Source organism: Nesoenas mayeri, assembly GCF_963082525.1.
Source record: "Nesoenas mayeri genome assembly, chromosome: 1".
In the NCBI taxonomy this organism is placed as follows: Eukaryota; Metazoa; Chordata; class Aves; order Columbiformes; family Columbidae; genus Nesoenas; species Nesoenas mayeri.
In genome coordinates this window covers 188,393,520-188,417,697 of record NC_137541.1, presented here as the reverse complement: position 1 = coordinate 188,417,697, position 24,178 = coordinate 188,393,520, and the positions used below count along the sequence as shown (strand labels likewise).

General features: G+C 34.1%; 1 protein-coding gene across 4 annotated transcripts in view; it reads left to right on the top strand.

Moving 5' to 3' along the window:
• Positions 1–24,178, top strand: part of NBEA (neurobeachin) — a gene marked incomplete at both ends in the record, with an annotated part of 484,059 nt that overhangs the window by 169,611 nt on the left and 290,270 nt on the right. For 3 of the 4 annotated variants that reach the window (XM_080363325.1, XM_080363322.1, XM_080363324.1), the window contains 7 exons: positions 56–79; positions 2,574–2,754; positions 3,881–4,011; positions 5,311–5,418; positions 7,139–7,307; positions 8,699–8,794; positions 19,775–20,213. In XM_080363325.1, the coding sequence (XP_080219451.1) occupies positions 56–79; positions 2,574–2,754; positions 3,881–4,011; positions 5,311–5,418; positions 7,139–7,307; positions 8,699–8,794; positions 19,775–20,213 (1,148 nt within the window). The remainder of the gene's footprint in view (positions 1–55; positions 80–2,573; positions 2,755–3,880; positions 4,012–5,310; positions 5,419–7,138; positions 7,308–8,698; positions 8,795–19,774; positions 20,214–24,178) is intronic. The other variant, XM_080363323.1, reaches the window with a different exon arrangement.

The following is a 24,178-nucleotide window of genomic DNA, read 5'->3' as shown; positions in this document are numbered from 1 at the left end:
TTCTTTTTCTTTTATTGTTGTGATCTGTTGTCTGTTTTGTCTGTTGCATGTCCAGGGTTCTAAGGTTAGTATTGCTGCTGTAAGTTTCAGTTTTTTTGCATTTTCAAAAATGCCTTATTTTTGACCATTTAATATTTTGGCTTTTTTATTAGTGTTGTTATTATTTTTCAATATCATATAGTAGGATGTAATTAGGAATATATTTTGTGTAATACTAAACTTTTCCTAACATGTTTCTCTGTGAGTCACTTAATGCATTGTCAAGAACGATGCTCACTGTTAGCTACAAGACTGAATGTAGGCAGGTCTGTGAGGTAATTTAAGTTATAAATGAGGTGGTTAGGAGACAAACTCTTTAGGCCCTGAACAGGTTAATTGTATGAGAGGCTTGTTCCTGCTCTTAAAGTATGCTGAATAGTCATGAAATGGTGATCAGTTCACTTTTTAAAGGGGTTTTATGACATACACCTATCTAAAATATTGCTAATACCTGAAGGCAGCTTAATCAATAATGGAGCTTATTTTGAAAGTTATTAGAATACCAATGTGCTGCACTTTAACAGGTAGAACTGATGGTAAGCTTTGCTGTAAAAAATCTATCAGTCTTTGTTTTTCTTCCATTCAGCAGAATTTAGGGATTTTTTTTTTTTTCAATTCAATTCAAAGCTTCCAAGAATCTTGGTAAAATACACTAAAATGTTGTATATAAAGAATTGACTACATAATGTGAAAAAAAGCAGTAGATATTCTGAGAAGGTTTAAAACTGTGATTGATGCAATACAGTTGAAGCTTGAGAAAAGTCAACATCAGGCAGTCAATTGACTGCTAGCAATCCTGATATTATTTCAAGCATGAGTATAAGTTCAAGTTTCTGTAACCTCCTATGAGGTATTTCTAGCAGACTGTTATGGCTATAGACTTTTGCAAATATATTTGACGTGGATGAGTGCTTCGGAAAATGATGTTCCAGTCTGTTACAAAAAAACAGCAACTTATTTTTCCAAGAAGTAGGAACACAGCACACAGTACGTGGGGCAGACCTGACTTAAGAAGATGGGCTGGAAATAGTTCTTCTGAGAGTTGTCACTTTACCATATTTCTGATATTATTGGGCAGATAAGACAGATGACAGCACTTCCCAGATCACTCATGTAACTGACATCTTACATCCTTAAGAGAAATTAAATGAAATTGTATCTATCATTGTTGTGACACGTGCCACATTATATCCTTCATGTTTCAAAACAGTTGTTTCCTTAATACTGTTTGGCACAGGTTGCACTCCTACATGTTTTGATGTAAAATATTCTAAAAAGTGACTTGTAGAGTGAGGATACTAATTTTTTTAGAAGTATGCAAATAAAGGATTTTTAGTTTTTCTGTTTTTCTTTCTCTTTGGACAGAGATTGCCTTAAAAGCACAAATATATTTTGATTTTTTTTTCGTGGATACTTCTAAGCAAATCAATAAAAATAAACACAATGAAAGTAACACTTTTCAAAGGGACCAAACTCTGTGTTCAAAAAAGCCCTGCAAACCTTGTAGACAATCACCAAGAATCAGCCATCTGTAAACAATATTTAGACAATCTTTAAAATAGTATTTAGGCTTATAAATGTGGGCACAGTCAAGTACTAAATTCCGTTTTCAATTTTGCTAAGCTCCAGAGGTGAAAGTATTTAAACAGATATATATATATATTTTATTTTTTTTTTAATTAAACTTACTGTTTACTTAACTATTTGCACTGACACCTGTATGCATTTGAAAACATGACTCTGGATGTGTAAATATCTTTTTGGAGAAAATCAGGATGTCCTTTTAGCTTGTATAAATACTGAGCTCCCTCAGTATTTTTCTGTGGATTCCCATTAAGGAGAGTCCACCTCTACATTAGGAATGAACTGCTTGTTCTCTGGGCAATGTGAGCTGCACACCGTGTAACTTGTCACCTTTTTACTTCCTCCTTGTTGCTTCATGAGGGAGTAAATGCTCTCCTTATTTCCAGGAGAACTGAACTCACATATATATATACATGTATCCATATATATATATATATATATATATATGTAGGTTCCTGTATCATATAAGCATTCCCAGGGAGAATCAATTCATGACAATGGGGCAAAACGGTCCAATATTTCCCACTCCACTCCTCACATTTACTTGTTTGTCTAAAGGAATGTAGAAGCTACACAGAGTGTAATTACTTTCATCTGTTACCTGTCAGTTTGCTTAGCCTATGGAATAATGTAAGAGTACATTGCACCCTTATATACTGTGCATTGTTTACTACCTGGCCACACTTTGTGTAATTGCTACTAACTTTCTCATTTAGATTACACTTTTTCTCGTCTATTCGAGCATGTAGCATAAATAATTTTTTCACTCTTCATGCTGTCTTACTTTGAATTTCACTCACGGTTTATGTTAATGGTAATAGTAGGAGATTTTTAAATAAATTTTCAATGTATTTGTCATTAAACGTAACGATTTAGATTTGTATGCATATGTGCTATCTTTACATATCTATTGTGTTCAAGCTGTTTAATTCAATTATCTCCTTTTAAAGACTGAATTGGAAAATATTGAAGTAACACAAGGAATGTCGGCAGAGACAGCAGTAACTTTTCTCAGCCGTCTGATGGCGATGGTTGATGTACTAGTATTTGCCAGTTCTCTAAATTTTAGTGAGATTGAAGCTGAAAAAAACATGTCTTCTGGAGGTCTAATGCGACAGTGCCTAAGGCTTGGTAAGTCTGCAGACAGTATGTCTTAAAAAATTACTTACAGATCAATGAGCTAAAAGCTGGATCAAACAGTGACACATGTAGGAAAGGGCTCATACTGTCTATGATGTGATAAAATAAAAATCCTGTTTATTATTGATTTGATACTGGTTTAAGGTCAATTCAATTTAGACACAAGAATAAGTTAAAATAGCATTTCTGAGATTGTTCTTTCTTATATGTTTCGAGTTGTATATATTTTGGTAGAGTAAAAATATTAAATGTAAGTAAATGGAGATTTCTTTTTTTCTTAAAACTACTTTGCTACCTGTCTGTTGCACGTTTCCTTGTCCAAGTCTCTGTGGATTTGGAAGATTACTTATAGGCTAAGTAAGATTCAAAGCATGGGGTGCATGTACAAACTCTGTAGACCTTAATAGATGTTGCTATAGTCTGGCACCTTTCTTCACTATTTACTGTTTACTATATCCTCTTACAATTATTTTAGGAAATTTTAAAATTTATTAATAATTACAAATATTCTGTGCAAACTGTATCGCTTTATTCTTGTGAATATTAAATTTTGATTGTCATTTGGCATGATGCTGTTTTGCTGTTGTTATATCCCACATACTTTTTCATCTCTCAAATGATTAATATTTTTTAACTCAGATTTTGTCCTGTTGCTATTCATACCACTTAATATGTTATTAATAATTATACTCCTCATTGTGTAAAACTTGTGGTTTATTCTCAGTGATCAATTTTCATCAAGTTATAAATTATTCCCTACCATTTTTTTCCTGTTCTAGCTGTACATAAGCACTTTCAGATTTTAAGTGTTGATAACTGATCAATAACATATGAGAGCTACAGTTCAACAACTAATAACTTTCAAATTTTAATATAGTGCTATAGTGGTTATATAGAATATTTAGTTGTCCAACTAAAGAATGAAATTAATAACTTACCATAATGCTTCCTTAGTACTGGTAGAGTCTAATGTGAGAACTGTGTTGCACTTACTATTTGGAAATGGTTGTTGACATATCAAACTAGATGTACAGACTGCTATTAATAATTGATGTTCTGAATATAACAATAATTGGATAATATTCTAAATCATAGCATTTTCATAACTTCTTTTTAGTTTGTTGTGTGGCTGTGAGAAACTGCTTAGAATGTCGGCAAAGGCAGAGAGAGAGAGTGAATAAGACATCATTAATCGGCAGTAAAACTCAAGATGCTCTTCAGAGTGTAACTGCATCAGCAGCAACCAAGGTAACCCTGTCTTCAGTTACCCACAGCAAGGACAAGTCTGCACCACTGCTTTAGAGGATCAGAAAATAATTGTAACTGCCTTCTCAGATATTTGGCAAGAGCTCAGGTTTTTGCTACTAACTGCTGTAAAGTACAAGTGTGTGTGGGGGGGTATTTGAAATAAGAAAACGTTAGTGCGATACTATGACTGGAGCAATTTTAAACAGCTTTTTCACTCTCTCTTGGTCTACTTCAAAGAGCAAATCCCCTTACTCAGATCTGTCATACACACTGGCATAGCTTTTTTAACCTGTCAGGGTACTTGCAGTTTTGATGAAACTGTACAATCACGTCTTTGGTGTTGGAACGTCCGAGTCCCGGTAACTTCAACAGACCTTTGCATGCATATTACACATCAGTATTTTCTATCTGATGTTAGGAATGAAACTTGTTTTATGTTCAATTACAGCTTAATTTTTCCAGTTTCATTGATTAATTGTTCACCATTTTTTTTAACTTGTTTACAGCTTTAAGACCTTGAGAGTTCTGAAACTAAAAGCTCAAAGGATTTATCACAGCCCACAACTAAAATACAACACTTTGTATGATGTAAAGGATTCCTTTTTTGCCACTATCTTTTCATTTCTAAATTCAGTGGTTTTTCTTCTCTAAAGACTTTTTCAGATAGCATTTACAAACCCAGCTCCTTTCACAATATTATTGCATTTAATCTCACAAAACCATTATGTTTCTCCACGTTATCACATTCAGTGCAAAGCAAACTATTATAAGGAGACTTCTTGGTACTTAGGCATCATTCGTAATACATTATCATTTTTTAAAGGAAGCATACTAGCCTATGCTTTTATAATAATACCAGTTATTCTGTAAGTAATTTGTAATAATTCTCAGTAAAATGAGCATAAACTGATTTTTAAAACAATATTTCTGCTCATAGTTTTTAAATCTAACACACATATTGGAAATAATTTATTGTACTGCTGTAAAGCAACTGTAATCTGAAGTAACCTTTTGTGTACATAGTGCAAATTATTATGTTAACTCTGGGAAGAAATACAGTTGTTCTGAACTACTGGGAAGATGTAACAATTTATATCTAAATAATTAGTATTAAGACAATAATTCAAAACATAATTTATTTCTAGAACTTTTAAAAGTCTGTTAATGCTGGAAGTATATTGGTAGTGAAAAAGCATCTAATATTCATGAAATATCCAATAAAGGTGCCAAATAAGGATTTGAACAGAAATGCTTTGATATTTGTGGGAGGAAAAAAATCTCACTACTTTTTATTTTTAGACTCCCCTTGAAAATGTCCCTGGCAATCTTTCTCCTATAAAAGACCCTGACAGGCTTCTTCAGGATGTTGATATTAATCGTCTACGCGCAGTTGTTTTTCGTGATGTGGTGAGTAATATGTGCTGTACTACTTTCTTCTGCAAAATCATCACTTATATTTTGAAAGAGATTTTGATTCTACTGGAATTAAAAATGTGCTTCATGTGTTGCACTTCATATATTATCTGCAAACCATCTGCTGGTGGCTTTGTAACTACCAGCCACTTTCTGCACTTTAAAGTCATACTGGTAAGATATCTGAGATTAATAGCTAACTGTGATCATGAGTCAAACTTGATCTTACATTAGCCAAATAATCACAGTCAGAATAAATCAGTTATGACCTATGTTGATTAAAACTGTATTACTGTCAGCTATTTGTCCAAGCCGGGTAAGAGGAAGACTTATTATATGTATTACAGAACTGCAGCAAATTGGTTTATAAAGACAATTTGTATTTACACTAAATAAATATATACATAAACTTTATATAAGTATATAGAGAAATGTTTTCCATATTTGTCTGCAACTGGTTTTAGCATAAAACTGTGCCACAATGTGTTTTTTTTTTGAAAGTAGTACAACAGGAATTATTATTAAATATATGTAAATAGATATGTTATGTTTAAACTTCTTCAATCTAAGTGCAAGCGGATTGAAGACTGAAGTTAGAAATATCTTTAAAAAGAAGCAAGTAGAACTTGACACACACACACAAAAATGATCTTCCAGGATGACCTGATCATCTTGAAAGGGCATGGTTGAGTTTGGGTGGAGAACTTCTGTCACTTACTCTTTCCTTAACTAGAGGAGAAGGGAATAGGGAAAATATTTCTGGCATTTCTATGAAAGAACTTAAGAAGAGGATTTCTAGGTATTTTAAGAATTGCAAAGACATGCAGCTAAATTAAATAACACCCAAAAAATGTGGAAAGCAAGCACTGGATTTGTAATAGAAAATACGTACTTGTAGAATTGAAACAAGATGAAACCACTGTAGGAGTAAATACAGGTTGAAGTCTTAATTCTGTGCTGTTGGATTTTACACCATGATAATAATAAGACATTTCTGTTGAACTACAGCAACTTAAGCTCAATCAGGATGATATCTAAGCCATAGATGGTAGTTGCCTTCGACCAGCAGGCCATGTGGGGTAGGAGGAAAAGAAGACAGCAATGTGGCTGTGGTCCCAGCATTTAGTTAAATGAGAGCCCTGGAAAACTAGGATTACTGCTTACAGTCCTGTTGAAGGAGAAGTCAGAATGTATGAGCTGGGTTTTATTGCTGGAAGAAAAACAATGATCATACCCCTCCTGCTCGTATGTGTTACCAGAAGCTGTTATCCCTGCTTGTGCACCCAGTGTTAGCTAAAAAAGCATCAGCAAGCTTAGTGCTCCCTCTCGGCAGTAACGGCCTTTGCCTTCCTGTGGCAGGAGCTTTTGGAGTGTCATCCTTGGAGCATCACAGTCAGCTGCCCTTGCTGTTGAGAAACCTTTAGAGCACTCTCAGAGCAGAATCAGGCCCCTAGACTGACAAGCCCATTGAGTCCACAGTCCTAGACATTTGTGTAGTTGCCAAATTATATGTAAGATTTGGTTCTTGGTACGTGCTGTGTGCATAGTATTCCACTGAAAATGCATTAAATCTTCTGTGTTATTCATTTACTACTATGTTAACAGATTTAACATCTCAGAAGGGTGTTATTTATATAAAGCCTTGTGATGGTCTTGTGTTAAAATTCTATGGAAATGTGTGATATTATAATCTATTCCTTTTTCTCCAACACAGGATGACAGCAAACAAGCTCAGTTCTTAGCTTTGGCAGTAGTCTACTTTATTTCTGTTTTGATGGTCTCCAAGTACCGTGATATACTAGAACCACAACGAGAAACTGCAAGATCTGGGAGCCAGGCAGGTAGAAATATCAGACAAGAGATAAATTCACCAACGAGTACAGGTATATTTGTTTTCTTCAGATATTATTTTTCATTTTTATATGCAGATTTTTTTACAACTGTATTTATTTTACTACAAAATATTTTGAGTGAATAGCTTAGTATCTTAATAAGAAACTATTTGCCATTTTCTTCCTCTATAATCATTCAGTTCTTTAACACACATTGGCAGATTTCAGTTACTCTATATATTTGCTTATAGGGTGTGATTAATTTTTGTTTGCATGTTGCTTTTTATGCCTTTTTTTCTTTGATTTGAAGATAATTAAAAAGAAACAGGGTGCCTGATGAAGTTAAAGTTGTAAAGTACAAGATAGTTGATTGGCACGACTTCCTGAATCTGTTTTTAGTTAGTAAGAGCAGATATCTTTATACTATGAAATGTATAAAGAGCAAACACAGCTGTTTGCCCATGTGAACTACTTTTGTTTGAATGAGGAGTTTTTTGCTAGGGTAGTGGTAAAATACCTTCTTGGAGTCCTGCTGTGTTGGTGCCTGCATTTAAAAGCCTGTGGAAACAATATAATTAAAAGGAAGCATTTCTATTACCTTCTTTAACTGAACTGTTTGTGATTTTTATTATTAGTAGTGGTTTTTACTAGCATATGCTCTTCAGCCTAAGAGAGAGGGAGCCTGTTAGCTGTCAGAACCCATCAGAAATTAGGGATCCAAACTTTACCCTGCTTTGTTTCAAATGTTTTACTCTGACAGTTCAGTAGGTTTTTTCAAGTCTGAGTAGCCTGATTATAACTCTACATTCTGTGTTAAAAGAGCTGAAAAAGTAACTGAATTTGTCCATGTAGCTTTTTTATGTGTGTTTTTATTATTGTATAGATTTTTAATTGATTTCTTCATTTGTAGAGTTGCCAATGTTCATAATTCATATAATTTATCTTTGCATTATATTCACATTAAGACATTATTTTCCAATTCATCATGATGTTTTTATTTGCTACTTCCACATAATTAAAGTGCTTTTGTAGGCTTTCCATTTTAAATACAATACATGAACATAGTCAATTATGAAAAATCATAACATTTTTGTGCCGTCCTGGTTATATGTTATGGTTCTACACTAAGAAACTGCTGGTTTCAGTGAACTATTGCATCCATGAATGTCTTGCCTGTGTGCGTGTGTGTATATATCTATATCTACCTGTGTCCCTTTTTCCCCATGAATGTTGCTCTTGAAGTGCCCAAACAATAGGTATGCTGTTTCCTATCTCTTGATACAGAACTTATTTTCTTCCTTTAGAAATGCATTTTTTTTTTTGTCGATAATACCATATTTGCATGTTTCAATGAGATAGGATATCTGTCATGGATCCATAGTGGACCAGGCCACACATGAATACTAGCTGGCTCACATTTGATTCCATGATTTTCTCCACAGTTGTGGTCATACCATCTATCCCTCACCCAAGTTTGAACCATGGATTCCTTGCCAAGTTAATTCCTGAGCAGAGCTTTGCCCACTCATTTTACAAAGGTAATATTAACATCATCTCCTAACCTGTTTGGGTGTTCTTATTTAATGTAATGTAATTCAAGAACTAAGTGTGATGTAATTGTTGATAAATAAGTATACGCCTCAGGTTACATGGAGATCAGACCTGATGATACCTTTAAAACTTCAACTTCCTGCCTACATTTTCCTAGGAAATCTCTTTCCCAATTTTACTTCCAGTTATTAACTTTACTTATTATGAAATAATATATATATTTTTTTTTAAAAAGCAGTCAGGAGGAGGGAATGGTGTGGAAAATTTTAAATGCTTTTGCTTTGTGGTTATTCCACTACAATATTAGGTCCAAAAAATAAATCAGGACTATTTTAAAAATATTGCATACCACATAAAGTAGTACTTTTATAGTATTCCCTTTCCCTGTATATTTTCCTGTTCTTTTGCCTTCCTTTCTTGTGTTTTTTCTTGCCTTCTTTGATGGTATGTAACCTCTGATATTGTATGTATTGTGAATTATTTTATGCTTGTTAGTTAATGTGCTGTGCCATGCTTTTCTTGAAGGAAACCGCTTTTGTGACCAGAGCAACTATTATGTGTTTTGGGCCTGATTTGTTCTGTTTGTTTGTTTGTTTTAATTAATGTAGGGAATATGTTTCTCAGATGTCATTGCTTGAAAAAGAGAGGGTTACCTGAGTGTAACTTTAGCCAAGTTTGCATGTACGTTTCCCCATTTTTCTGCATGCTCTGTACTGTGAATATAGAATTGTAAACTAGGTTAAAAAATTTCATCTGATGAAAATGTGCTTGGTATAATTTAAAAAAATCTCAGTGGGTAAAAACATTGATGTATAAAAAGTGTGATAGGTTTAAAATTGCACGCTGTTTATAAAAAAAAGAAATAGTTAACTTCCTAGTTTCATAATAACGCAACTTTTATTTATCATGTACTGGTTGGGGAGTAATATGTTAAAATACTCATTATATTAACTTAAACTATCACTATGATAATCTGTCATTTCTTAAACTTTCATGTGTGCGTGTTTATACTATAAATTGTTTGAAACTCTATCAACTAGTAAGCAAGGGTTTGTGATTTTGATTAACAAGACTATTGTCTACTATACAAGGAAAAAAATATTCTTTTTTGATCATTCAATTTGGTAATGTAATGTTTTTTATCGTGACAGTTGCATTTCTGTGATTTAATCAAACATTGATAAAGAGGCACATTACAGTATGTGATTGGTGTGTGCTTCTTATGAGTAACTACAGCTGCTGTCAAGTGCCAGTTACAGGAATTTTCAACATCATTGCACTTGATATGAAACTTCTCAGTTCTCATGATGTACGATGTTTACCTTTGCCTAGAGTGTTGGTGGTATTATATGTGAATAAAATGTAGTATTGAAATAAAAGACTTCAAAATATAGTTTGCAGGGAAATAAATTCTGCCTTTACTTACAGACATTTGTAGGTGGTAAAATAAGGATTTAACATTTCTTTTACTGTTAATCAAATATTGTTCACAATCTATATGTTATCTTATGGTGCTTAAAGGAGAAAGGACACGACCAAGAAGAAAAAATAAGCTGATGGTGTCCGTGACTGTCATTTAACAATAAAAATGTTTAATTCTTGATAATGTTCTATACTTTTTTTTTTTTTTTTTCTATTTAAGTTGATCTATGGGTAGGAGAAATGTATGTCTCTATCTGTAGATTTACTCCTTGTCATAAGTTCGTCACAAGTCCTGGGTTTCTCCTGCTATTTTCTGATAGCTTTAAAGGGTTTGCAGTGCTTCTAAAATAGTCTGTGCTTAGTCTGACAAAGCAAAACTTGAAGAATGAAAAGAAAGCTCCCCCTCTTTTCAGTTTAGGTCATATATATATCATTGCTGATAGCTTCTTATTTCTTCTCTACTTAACAGTGTGCAGTGCTACTAATCTGCACCTTCCTCCATTGTAAAGTATTTTTGAATAATGAATTGTTTCCTTGTGTGATTGAGGGCATTTTCAATTTTGTTCTTTTGTTTTATAAGTATTCAAAGTCTCCGTTTTTTGCCTGCTGAGTGTGCGAGATCCTTGAAAAAAAAACTATTCCTTGCAGTCTGAAGTACTAACAAACCCCTTTGTAAAAATCTTTGCCTTTCACCTTTAGCAACATCTTCCACAAAGATCTTGTGTGAGAAATCTTAGCTGTGTCTTATTTAGTAGGGAAGGAGTGCTAGAGCTTAATCTCTACTCATGGTGATGGGGGATGATTTGAAGTCCTTTGAAAAGCTTCCTTTCAAATTCATTAGGATGAAGATAGTCCCAGTAAGTAAAGCTACTTCCCATGGAAGACAGACAAGCTTCTCCTGTTTCATTCTACAAGCACGTATATGAAATTAATCTTAACATCAGAAGCGGTTCCAGTCTTTGTAGGACCATTTATCAAGACTCTTCTAATGCATCTGACTTGTCAGTTCCCACAGTCATTTCAAGACAAAATCTTAGACAAGACATCATGAGTGGTTTTTACATTTGTCCTTTTGGTCAGCAAGCGCTACCCTTGTAAACTGACTATAAAATGCTGAAATTTGTATTTCTGGAATTGTAGCTATTGGAATAGTTTAGAAAATAATGTTTTGTTCTTGGTTGATTTATCTGGTAAGATAGGGATGTTTTCCCAAATTGATATTCAAAATGTCACTATTTGGAAGGTGTGGAAGTCAAGACTGAAAAACTGGGACTAGTCCTTTCTCTTACCAGGTAGAGGGTGATCAGTACATCATTTTGAGAGCAGAAATATCTTGTAATTGGAATAAGACCCACGAGAAACAGAGAAACTTGGTATCTTCAGTTAATAGAAGCTAATAACCTATACTGTGTAAAACCAAGTAACCTCTTTAAATTACAGCTATGAATTTGAAGTAGTTTTAGCTATGGTGGTCAGGATCATTTAAGACAATATTTCTGAATTCTGATCATTATTGAAGATATCCTTGCTTACCTTGAAAGTTTATTGGACTACTCTTTCTTTCAACAGTACTTCCAAATCTCCAGCAGTAGAAAAGTGTGAATAATCTCTTTCTACGCTTCAGCTGGCAACCTGTTAATTACCAAGAACACAATTATTGTTAACCTAGTAACGGAAAGATATTTTCAGTCAAAAACTGACATTTCCACTTAAAATTACTCAGGAGTGCTTTGGCAATGAAAGCATTGCAACAGTGCGATTCACCCAGTCATGGGAAGGAAATCAATATGTAGCTTTTTGCAACATTTTATCAAAAATGTATTGGCTTTTCAACTCCCTTGATATCACTGTCTGTATTTTTCCCAAAGCACTATAAACAGATTTCTTAAAGGTGTGTGCTGTGGATGAACTGAAAGCTATTGATTTTTTTTTTTTTTCTTGGCAGAACAAACTATATTAAAAGTTGCAGGAATAGCTTTTTCCTTTGAAGATGGGTAAAACATCAAATTTTTCTGATCTCATATATGTACAGTACTCTGGGTATTGTACATAGCTACACTATTGTTTGTATTCCTAATGTAGTAGCATAGAGATTTCCAGCCTATTTTTAAACTAAATGTTTTGCATAAGGGTAAAATTTTAACTATGCAAAGTGGACTAATGGACTGATTTCTGTTGCCTGTCGAAATACTCTTTGCCTCCACAAAATCTTGACAGAATTCATGGCTCTCATCTTCCTCAAAATCTATTTACATGTATTTTTTCAAGAAACTGACTAAATGTTATAAGGGACATGGATGATAATCATGAGGATCCTAAAAATAAAATTCTACAGAATTTCTGCCTGCAGCTCAAAATTGTCATGTTGCTTTCCTGATGAAATATAAGCTGCCTGTTCCAGCTGCCTCTGAGATAACATACATTTGAAGATGATGAGATAATGATAAATACATCTTGATCTAATATTTACTGCCCTACATGAACTGCTTAAAACATCAGAAGAAAGATTTGCACATATATTTCATTATTAATTTATTGATCATTATGTATGCATGAAGTGGTTGTAATGGCTTTTTTTTATGTAGCATCACTAATTCTTTTCATTTGTACGAATTACAGATGTTTTAAAAGTTCTTTGATTTTGCAAAGTAGTGCTTAATATAAAATATTTTTAATTTTAAGTTTGATCACATCTAAGGAACATACACCGTGCTTCACTTTTGTGGCTGGATAGTATAACCTAGGTGACAGATTTTTTTTTAATTACTTTTGCAACAAATGTCTAATCACAAAAACATCGTATTTCTCAGAATGGATCAGAAATACAGATGTTGTCACAGATTACTGCCAACTGCTCGGTTTTTTCATTGTGTGTTTTTGAGTTTACACAAGACAAAAATAAAATAAATAAATAAATATTCGAAACTGACAAAAACTAGGGAAATTCAGCTAAAAAATACATATTACCATATTGTTCCTAATTTACATTTGCTTAAATGTAAACAGCTGTTGTTATACTCTGAAGTTGACCTTACTTTAATACAACTTTTAGGTTTCTTAGATTTATCTTATCTGAAGTCTTTTTTAGTTAATGTCTGGGTAGTACATTGTTTTGGGACTGCTGGTATTTTGTTTGGCAACCAGGTAATAAATCAGACTGATTTACAAATGTCTTATCTATCAAGCGCTTAGTGAAAGAGGTTTGATTAGTAAGGAAGAATCAAGATGTTGATTAAATTGCATTGCCTGAACAGATCAAGAGCTATGTCTGTCATAAGTGGCTTTTTCAATACTCTGGCCAAGGTAGAAGGAGCTGCCCTTTGTGCCTGCTTGAGTTCAGGAGCAATTGTGGGGAAAGAAACAAATTATTAGACTTTTGAGGAATTTTGCAAATAGAAGAAATTTCTGGTGAGCAAAAAGAGAAGACTTGCACTTAGAGATGTCCAGCTGTGGAAAATGGCTGATGGTAACTATGTTTTCTGCCAGTCTCTTTGTCACTTCCCAACCTTGATTTCCCCACCCTCATTCTCTCCTGCTCCCTTTCTCTCCCATTTCACAGCCTCTCTATTTTTCCTGTTCCAGTACTACAACCTTCCACCTTGCAAATTCATTCTGGTTAAAAGGAAATTCCCAGTCCTCTGTCTTAAATCTCCTATCTCAAGATCTGAACCAGTTCTGGCAGGAATTTCCCAAACCTGGATAAATGGTTTGGCTAAATAACAGATGTGGGCTAAATGCAGGATGTATTTATCAAATGTGTTCCTAGATGAAAGCCTGATAATGCAAGAATGACAAATAGCAACCCTAAGCCAGCCTCTTTTTCCTCACTTTTTATAATTCAGTTAACAAGGAGACTTGTTTAAAAAAATGTTTAGAACAACAAATGAGTTCTGCAAAATAAAAAGCAAAGTTTCTCAGGTAGCCTTGCTTCAGAAATGACAGAACCACATGAACTCCATTAGTGTAGCACAAACATATTTGCCTGTTAATGCATAGTTATTATATGAAGAGTAATACTAGCCAGGCTGCCAAAATGAGTACATGTTATGTGGCTGGGCCACGACCAGGATCGCTATACAGGGAGTTTTTACTGTGGTCTCTTTGTAACTTTCACATAGAAATAGAAGTGCCAACAGGAGAAAAGGCCCTGAGTAGATACAGAGCAACTTGGTGTCTTAATGTTTCCTATAGGGTGATTCTTCTCACTGTTCTGCCTCCACCTCTGAGGACATTTCCACAGCAAGTCCATTCTTGGTGACTCCTTTCAGTGTACTTTTAAATAAGGGCCCTATTACTCTTTGGTAATTACTCTTTGGTTCTGCCCCAGTTCTTAGTTTCTCATCTCAGTTTAATTGTGCTTCTTCTCATATGTGAAAACTAATAGACTGATGTTGCTAGGAAGAATTTTTTAACTCTCTTTGTAGCCTAGAGCTTAGGAATTGATTAGTTCACTCTAACACCTATGGAGGAAGCTATAATGTCACTGCCTGGTTGGTTTGAAAGCATTTTCAGCTTATAGTCCATGAAAGTTTGTAGAATACTACAAAGGAGTCTATAAAAAGCAGCTAATAAGGTTATTATCAATGCCTTAAGTTAGCTATGCAGAAAACAACTCAACAAATTTTCTAGTGCACATGCAGACTGAAAGGTGACAGCAACTCCTCTATCAAGATTGTCCCACACCTCCTGTTACCAACTCTTGCTGTATTGTTTTCAGCAGAAATTTGACAAGGATTTGGGCTGGTGTGACTTTCAAATAAATGTTCAGCCATGTTGTAAGCAGTTAATAATGTTCCTACTTTTTTAACTTTTAAAATTTTCAGCTGATTTTTATCTAGTAGGGGGGTTTAATGACACACAAAAAAATAAAAATAAAAAAACACAGGAATATACACACAATTTTTCAAATGTTTTAAGTAAATAAAGTTTTAAAGTAGAATATTTTGTGCCTTTTTTTTTTTTTTGTAATGGTCAAATTGTTTATATTTACACAGATGTGAAATATCTCATTATTAAGTTAATAAACAAGGTGGGGGTGGGTGTATTTTTTAGGTGTGTAGAAGTAGTTCAAGATCTATTTAGGTAACTCAGTAGGTTAAAACAATTACAATGCACTTCATAAATCACAAGCAAACAAGATATTTTAGGGAAAGAGTGTGACAGATGAGGTCACCAGATATACAATATGTCATTTAGTTAACTTAAGCCCATATTTTTCCCATAATGTAGTAGATGAACTCATTAGTTACAATGAAAAACAGTAAGAAAGAGGCATCTGGCTTCCAACTGCCTGTTTCTGACAGGGTTGAGATCATGAGATCTAGTAATGTTTCTGCTTTGTCTATTGACATGGCCTTGTGCTACAGAAAACTGATGAGGTTTTCTGAAAATTTACAGGCTTACTGTCACAATGTTAAAACATAGACAGATGCAATCAGTTATATTTTCACTTCTGTTCATGTTTATTATTTTGCTAAGTTTCTTTGAGTAGGATTTTTATAATAGCATACTCTCTACTGGTTTAAGAGTTTTCTCAATAACATTATGAAGCAGTATTCTTCACTCCTGAAGGCAAAAAGTGCTATGACACGGTATAAATAAGCATAGAATAAAACTTGTGGATATGCAGTGTTGTAACTAAAATTGGTTGGGTTTTATGACCTATGCTCAGGAGTTTATAATTTACCTAAAATAGTACTAATAATAATGCTGATCCAGAAGGACTTCTATCTTTCAGATAGATTTATCTGAAATTCACAAATACTAATTTTCTAGTATTCTAGTATTCAGTTAAGCAGTTTTATCTGTTCTGAGTTTATTTTTCTGCAATTTACAAAAAGTAAATTAGACCTTTTACATCCACCATAATTGCTGGAAGTTTTAAGGATGAGATGGATTTCAGTAGTCTTAGAGATTTTTATTCATAGTGATAAATCAGACTAAGCTAAACTGACTTAGTGAAGCATATTTATATTAGACACTGGAGACACAGTAAGAAAAGTAAAGATACAAGTCTGGTTTCTGTGGATATCAAGTATCCATACACTTACCTGTATGTAGAATAACTTCTTTTGATATTATTTTCCTAAATCACTTTAGTTAGCATTATATACTGTATAGTATGTCATATCTAAATTCTATACCCACAAATTCAATTTTCCTTCCATTTTTATCTTGAAATGGTGTAATCCTCTGTAACTACTCCTACATTTATACAGTCCTAAAATTGCATTCAGCCCTTGGAAGGCAACCGCAAGGCTGATGTGGCCCCCAGTGCAAATGGGTTTGACACCCATGCCCTAGGCTTTTTATTCTCATTTGGGAACAAAGGATTACAAGGTACCTGCTGAGTAATTAAGTGCAACTCTATTTATAGAGTCTTGAAATAAGCTTGGATTTTTGAGTTCACAACTCTAACTGGAAGGCTCTTCCAGAATCTTAATTCCATAGTGATGGCTGTCACTTCTCAATCTGAATATATTCTTGGTGAGTTTGCACTCAATTTTTCTGATGCTAAGTCTTCTATTTAGCTTAGTTCCTTTTTCTAGAGTTTTTGTCCTGAAAATATGTGTATAATAGTTGTTGTGTACCTTCTCAGTATTAGATTGGCCAGACTGTATCAGCCAAACTGTTTTGTGCAACAGTTGATTGCTGTAGCTCTCCATAGTGGCACTTCCATGTTCCTGAAATATATCTGTGTATGCAGTATTCCATAATGAACCCTCTAATGCCATTAATACTTAACTCTTGCAGGAGATATTTTTTCAGAAAAGTTTGGAATCATGGTTGCCTTTTCCATGGTATTGTTGTATCAGTAATTGAATAATTAGCCAGTGACTGATGTATCCTGGCCCTTCTCTTCAGTCATTTCCAGTTGATGAATTCGACTTACAATGGGAATCTCTGTGTTAGTCGCTGGATGCACAGCTTTTCATTATTGAATGTAATTTGCAGTTCTATCGTAATTCTTTCTTATAATCATCCTTCTGTGTGTCAGTTGTAACTTATAACTTCATCTTCAGCAAATTTCACCAGAATAGTTTTTACTTTTTTATCTGAAATCTTTATTAAAAATTAAAAGAGAGAACTCCCACGTTAGTTTTCCTCAATCTAATGTTTTTTCTTTTGAAGATATTTGATGGCTCTTTCTTAGCCAGTTTCTTTTCCCACCTTCTATTAATTTCCATGTTCTCCTGACTAAATTACTATATGTTGTGACAACCCCAGCTTTAGTGAATTTTACAACATTGCCCCTTATGTTCTTTGAGCAATAAATATTTTAAAAGCTCTTTTAGCAAAACGGGTTTATAATCTGTCTCATTCCATCCAATTTCTATTCTTTATGCTAAAATAAATCCTGAAATCTTGCTTGCTGTTGAAGGTTTGTTGTTGTCCAGATGATTTTTTCCCCTTTCTTAAAAAGAAAAAATGTGTTCTCCAGTCATATGTCGCTGTCTCCACTTACTTGTTTGACAAAAGTACTTGTTACTAGACCAGTCATTTCATTTTCTTTCAAGATTGGCTTGGACTCAATTTATTCCCATTGTTTCAATACATTAATTTTTTTTTTTCTGGTTTAGTTAGGGTATTTGAATTTCCACAACTGCATTTCCATTAGCTTTACTATCTTTAGTTTTGTGTTCAGCATTGTTTGCCTTGATGAAAATTGAGAGTGAGTGTATTCTAACTTCACCATGTAGTGGACTGTCTTCTTTTCTATTGTCCTCTTTTCATTTACATAACAATGGAACCTTATGCTATTTTACTTACCCTACATTACAAGGCAACACTCTGCTTGACTGCCAGCACAAGTACTCCTCTTCCCTTCATTTGAGAAGTGTTGTCTTTGTGTGGGTGAAGTTTAAAGTAGCAAACAAGCAGAAAATTCATTAGCATCATTCTGTGGATCAGATGTCCTTCTGTGCCAAATATAGGCAGTACTGAGTAGATATGGATTTTTTTTTTATTTATTTTTTTTTACTTTTTTTACCTCCTGACCAGGCTGATGCTAAGTGCATTTTATGCAGCTCATAAATCCCATTTCTACATCCTGCTTCACAAAGCAGGGCTCATATCTATTTGATAAGATGTGTTTAATGCACTTAAGGGAATGAGAAGAAGGAAGTGGCTTCAGCATTTACGGTTGTTAAAAGAAGAAAACAATACTCCTTATAATGGGTTGTTCTGCTTTGTATTTTTAAAAGCCTCTTCTGTTCTATCTATATGTGTTTGTTAACACTCGTACACATGAAGAGTTTTAGGCTACCATTAGTTCAAACACCTAAATAATCTCGTATAGAATTTGTATGTGCACAAGCATACACACACACTCCTGCCCATATGGTAGATACATAGATATTTTACACCTGACTGTATCCAACAATCAGTAATATGTTATGTGATTGTTGTTAAATTGTTGAAGGACATTTTGTTCAGAATAGGCAGAAGGGCAGAGCTTCATCTAAGTATGCTGCATTTTCCATAATATCTAAAGTGCTATATCAGAACCATCAAAAAAAAAAAAAGTTTGTTGTCATACACAGGTGAGATAAATTTTATAATCAAGACAAGTGATCTGATGAAAATAAGGTAGTTCGAAAATAAATTAAAAAATCAGTTTTAATGCAAGCTTTTTGTCGTTAAAAATAGTCACAGTCCCTTGCTCTAAGAAATGTAACCAAAAAGATTAATATGGAAGTTATTCACAGCTCTAGCTACCTTTCTACAAAGCACAGCAAATTATTCTCATTTAATGAAGTTATTGTGTCTGTTTCATTGAAGTGGTTAATAAAGGTATGTGTTTCTCGGTTACAAGATGTTGTAGAGTCCGTTGCAGTCTGGAAATGTTCCAGACTCAACAGATTTCACTTTCTTGTCTCCACAAAGCTTTATTTTGCTCTTAACATTTGCTAGAAAGAATTACAGAATTTTACCTTTTGTGAGGAAGGGGAGTTACATAAAGACTGAAAAATAACACTTCTTATTTTCATTCATGTGTAAATAAATTTATATTCAGTGTAATGATGTGTGTGTAAAAATGTGTACAATACAAATTTAAAACAAAAGGTAAAGCAAACAAAAAAATTAGCCATTTTCTTTTGAAATGCAAGCTTAATATTTGCTAACAGTGATAAAAAGACTGAATTTTATAGCAATCCTAAAGCATAAGTAATTGCATTTTTCTCTTCCAGTAGTCTCAGAGATCATACAGGAATGCAGTCAATGGGTTATAATTTTTAATGTTGTTTTTGCTGGCAGCATTCTGCTATTTGATTACCGTGTGAGTAGTGGGCTGTAATTTCTAAATATCACTGAGCTTGCATAATGCAACTTCGGGCATCCTCTTCCAAGCCTTTATATATGCCAAACAGCGGTTGAAAGCAAAATGTTTTGCATGTAGAATGAGTTTTTAAGGTATCAACTACTAAGATTAGTCGGCTTTCTAAAATTTACATTTCTATCTTTTAAAACCTCATGATCATATTCTTAGGAAAAAAATTCGAAATAAGTTATAAATATTGTTCATAATCTCTATTTCACTGCAGAGACACCAACTGTATTTCCAGAAAATATCAAAGATAAAGAAACACCGACACCAGTTGAAGATATTCAGCTGGAAAGCTCTATTCCTCATACAGATTCTGGAATTGGAGATGAACAGATGCCCAATATTTTGAATGGGACAGACTTGGAGACCAGCACAGGCCCCGATGCTATGAGTGAGCTGTTGTCTACTTTGTCTTCAGAAGTGAAGAAATCTCAGGAGAGCTTAACGGAAAGCCCCAGTGATATCTTGAAACCCGCATCATCGATATCCAGCATCAGCCAAAGTAAAGGCATCAATGTCAAGGAAATACTGAAAAGTCTTGTGGCAGCCCCTGTTGAAATTGCAGAATGTGGTCCGGATCCGATCCCTTACCCAGATCCCGCATTGAAGAGAGAAGCTCATGCTATTCTTCCCATGCAGTTTCACTCATTTGACAGGTATATGGCTGGATTTATTATTTTATATTGGTATTATTCAGAAATTTAGAGGATTTTTTAAAACATGGTTATTCTTCTATTGGTTTGTTTTAGAGTATATTAAAAAAAAATAGCTGCATTACTTCTCCTTTTCTGTATTACCAAAACAGACTGTATGGACAAAAGTAATTCACCTTGTTTTTCTCTTTTAGCAGTGAATAAAACTCTACGAGGTACTTGGGAAACAAGCCTTTTGTAAAGAAATACTTTTGCAATGAAATCTTTCTTCCTTTAAAACAGGTTTTTAGTGAGGAGGAGAAGGAGCAATATCTGCTGATACAGAGCAGACAGGCTGTGCAGAAGTTCAGTCAAATATTCTTTCAAAGGCCTAAATCTTAATTGGATCCATCATTGCACTGTTTTCTGGTACTGAAATGCTTTTACCATGGCAAATCGTTTGCATGGTCATGGTGGAAACCAGTTTCCTTTTACGTCTTTAAAAAGCAAATACAATCAGAAGTTAATGTTTAAAAATAAACCGCTGAACATTTCCACAAAGAATCCTTTGTTTTCTTTTTGAGGTTGTAGATTCCAAGCTTCTAATTAATATACTTTTCTTTACGTGTCCAGTTCATCTCAGTTATCCTGAACATAGAAGTTAAGATGTGCAATCAACAGCATCCTTCTAGAAGAAGGGTAACTTGTTCCATTGTGGGCTCAGTCTTAACCTGTGCAAAGAGCTAACTCTTAGTGTATGTTGGTGCAGTTACATTTTCCACTATGGCAAGATCCCTGCAGTTTCTTCATAAGAATGTTTTAAAAAAAATTCAAAAAATGGAATCAAGACCTAACTCAAAGATATGGTAAAACATGTGCCAAAATTTTTGCAAAATTGTAGAAATATATTAGTTCATCATGTAGGTACAAGAATTAAAATTCTGGAAGAAAAAAGTAAAACAAGCAAATAGCTATGTTATGATTAATGAGAAAAATCCATCCGAATTTACAGAAAACCTGCAAAAATGCCACAAATGTCTTCATTAAAGTCTTAAGAAAAAAAACATGCAATCGACGTTTTCAGCATCAAGTAAATAGTAAAGTTCTAGAAGAGACATGAGAATTTTTAAATAAAAACAAAGATGCACTTTTTCATTAGGAATTCCATAGAAAAACCTGTGCCTTTTGTCTGCATGTATATGTATACATATACATGCTTCATGTCTAGACCATACCTATTGTGGTAGGCATTTCATATGAAAAGTTTGATTAGGAGCCTAGAGAGTTTAGTGTTGTGTGTTTTGGTTTTATTTTTCCCTACCCTGTTACTCTGCTGACCAAGTTGCGATTTCATGATTTACTGCACAAAGTGTACGGCTATGTTTGTAGCGGTGACCGATGTCATACCATATCAACCCTTGGCATTGTTTACTTCTTTGGCAAAAAAAGTGATAATGGTTGAGGTTTAGGAAAAAGAAGACCCATTTGTGTCTATTTTGTTGGGATATTTTTTTCTCTTCAATAGATCATCCTGCTATTTCTTTTTGGTGCATGAGGTATATGAGGCTTTTTGATACAAGCAAAATCAGTAGGTTCACACAGGTCACAGATGATCAGGAAGTGTCAAGTTCTTATCTCCATCTAAAGTTTTATTGAACTGTGGGCATCTCATTAAAAATACTAATATTCCTAGCTGACAGGAACTCAACTGGCTGGTTGCACCTCATGGCTGTATCAATGAATAATGACCACTGTCCAGGCAAAGGCTTCTTTGTACACTTTGCGCATGTTTTCAGAACAATGACTTGACCACTGTGGCAATCTTCGGAGGCAAAAGATGTGTGGCATTGTCACTTTTCTTTTTCAAATTACAAAGGAGGAGTAGACTGAGATCCTGACCCTATAACTCTTCATGAGGAGTGAAACAAAGGTTGGGTGGGGGAAAATCTTGAATAGTATATTGAAATAATATTAGAATTACTTAAAATATTGTGAAAGCAACCTGAGTTTTAGCTTGTGGTGGTTTATGAACATTTTGTGTTGCCTATAGTTTACCAATTTTCACTGAAATACTGGAAAAAATTACAACTCGATTGCTTTTCCATGCTTGCTCATGTAAATAAAGTTGCTTTTACTGATATAAACTAATAAATAATATACTCTACATGCTTTTCAAAGGCTAACAATATGCCTGTGGACTATATTACTGTGGGATCTTCTGTTGCTGTATGTTGTGCACCTTTTGGTACTTCACTGAGCAATGTGTCTGTTGGTCACGTTTATTCTCTTTAGGGAGAATCACGAGCAATGGAGTGTATTGTTTTGTCAGGTTTTATTTGTTTCATTTTTCATAAAACGTACACAGTGATTCCATATTTATACTCAAATTGAGGTTAGAGAAATGTTTTTTGCTTTAGTCAAAATATATCCTTAATCCTTGTGGGGCTAGGCTTCAGTTTTTGCATTTGGATGGCTGAGTGCCTTGTAAAAAAAAAAAGAGCCGATGTAATAAGTAATTAGTAGAAAAGTGATGGTGTCTTTGTTGTTTCAAAAATATTTCTTTAATTGTAATCACTGATCTTACATGCAGGGAAATGCTATATAAAGCAAACTCCTGTAAATAGACTTGAAGTTAAGAATTCTATTTTATAATTTAATATTATATGTTTTGCTCTGCATGTTCTTTTAATTGTACATTGCTAATATGTTCATAAGAGTAATTGTGTAATGGGCTACAGTGTTCTTCTGTAGAATTTGTGAAGTTATAAATGAAATATAAAAGCAGGAAATGTGTCCAGCATGTTTTATCAAATAGGACTTGTGCGTAGCTAATGTATGCAGCAGTCCAAGTACTATCGAATGTAAATGATGAGGTGATATTGATGAAAGGAGGGGATTGAGGTCTCGGGGGGCGCTGATGACGGATTGAACAGAAGCGGCCTTGCACCGCACGTAACTCAAGTCTGTCGTCTTCACCGCTCAAAGCCGTAATGGGAGGTGGCAGTCTGAAATGAGTTGCCACGGCAAAGAGTATTATTTTTGAAATGCTTTCACACAAATCACTAGGCCCTGCATACAACTTAGTTTCATGCTTTAATGTCATCAGGAGGCACAAATTGGTGTGTCTAATTGTTTGCCACCTGCCAGCAAAATGAGCTGCCAGCCAGCCAGACGGGTTTGATTGTCTGTCAGCTCTTCAATAGATTGAGAATGACAACATCAAAAATTTCACTTCAAACTCTGAAGCTTTGAGCAGCTTTTCAGAGACCTCTTCCCCACAAGTGCTTCTGGACAACTGCATTTTTCAATTAGTTTTCAATATATTGCTGCCTTCTGCCTCATCTGTCTTAAGGTAGCTGTAATTACATTATGAGCTATATAAACAGATTTCTGGGACACCGGAGCCTGGATACTCAAAGTTATGACATGTCTTTTAGCGTCAGACTGAATTATTTGAAAATGGCATCCAGGATGACATTTTTAGAAGCAAACACAAAGGGTTATTTCACCTAGATTTACAACTAATGGAGCATGACTCACCGATAATTCCTTTTTGCCTTCTCATCTTTTGTCTGACAAAAATCAGTCTCTGCTATTGATTTTTAAGGTTTTAGGACTTCTTTTTTCTGGGGGTTTTTTTTGTCAATTTGCATTTGTCCCACTAGATACAACTTGAACCTTTAATGTTCATGAATTTATTTTTGATTCTACGCAGTACTGCATTCTGAAGCTTGTTTTTTCTGTTCTACTGTTTTCTAGTAGAGAGTTTTTAGAGGGGTGCTATTATTGAAATTGAAAGTGCTTATGGTTTTGTGTCTCACATGTTATTTTTCCAAAGTGAGGTAATTTACATATATTTTCTGTACTTAGCGAAATTATTTTAATAGGAAGCGTGCTTGCATAAGCAGAAAATCTTGAATTCTTAGAAATGAGATCAGTTAGTTTTGCTGCTTTTAAATACCTTGTTCCCTTGTAATTCATTATCACGT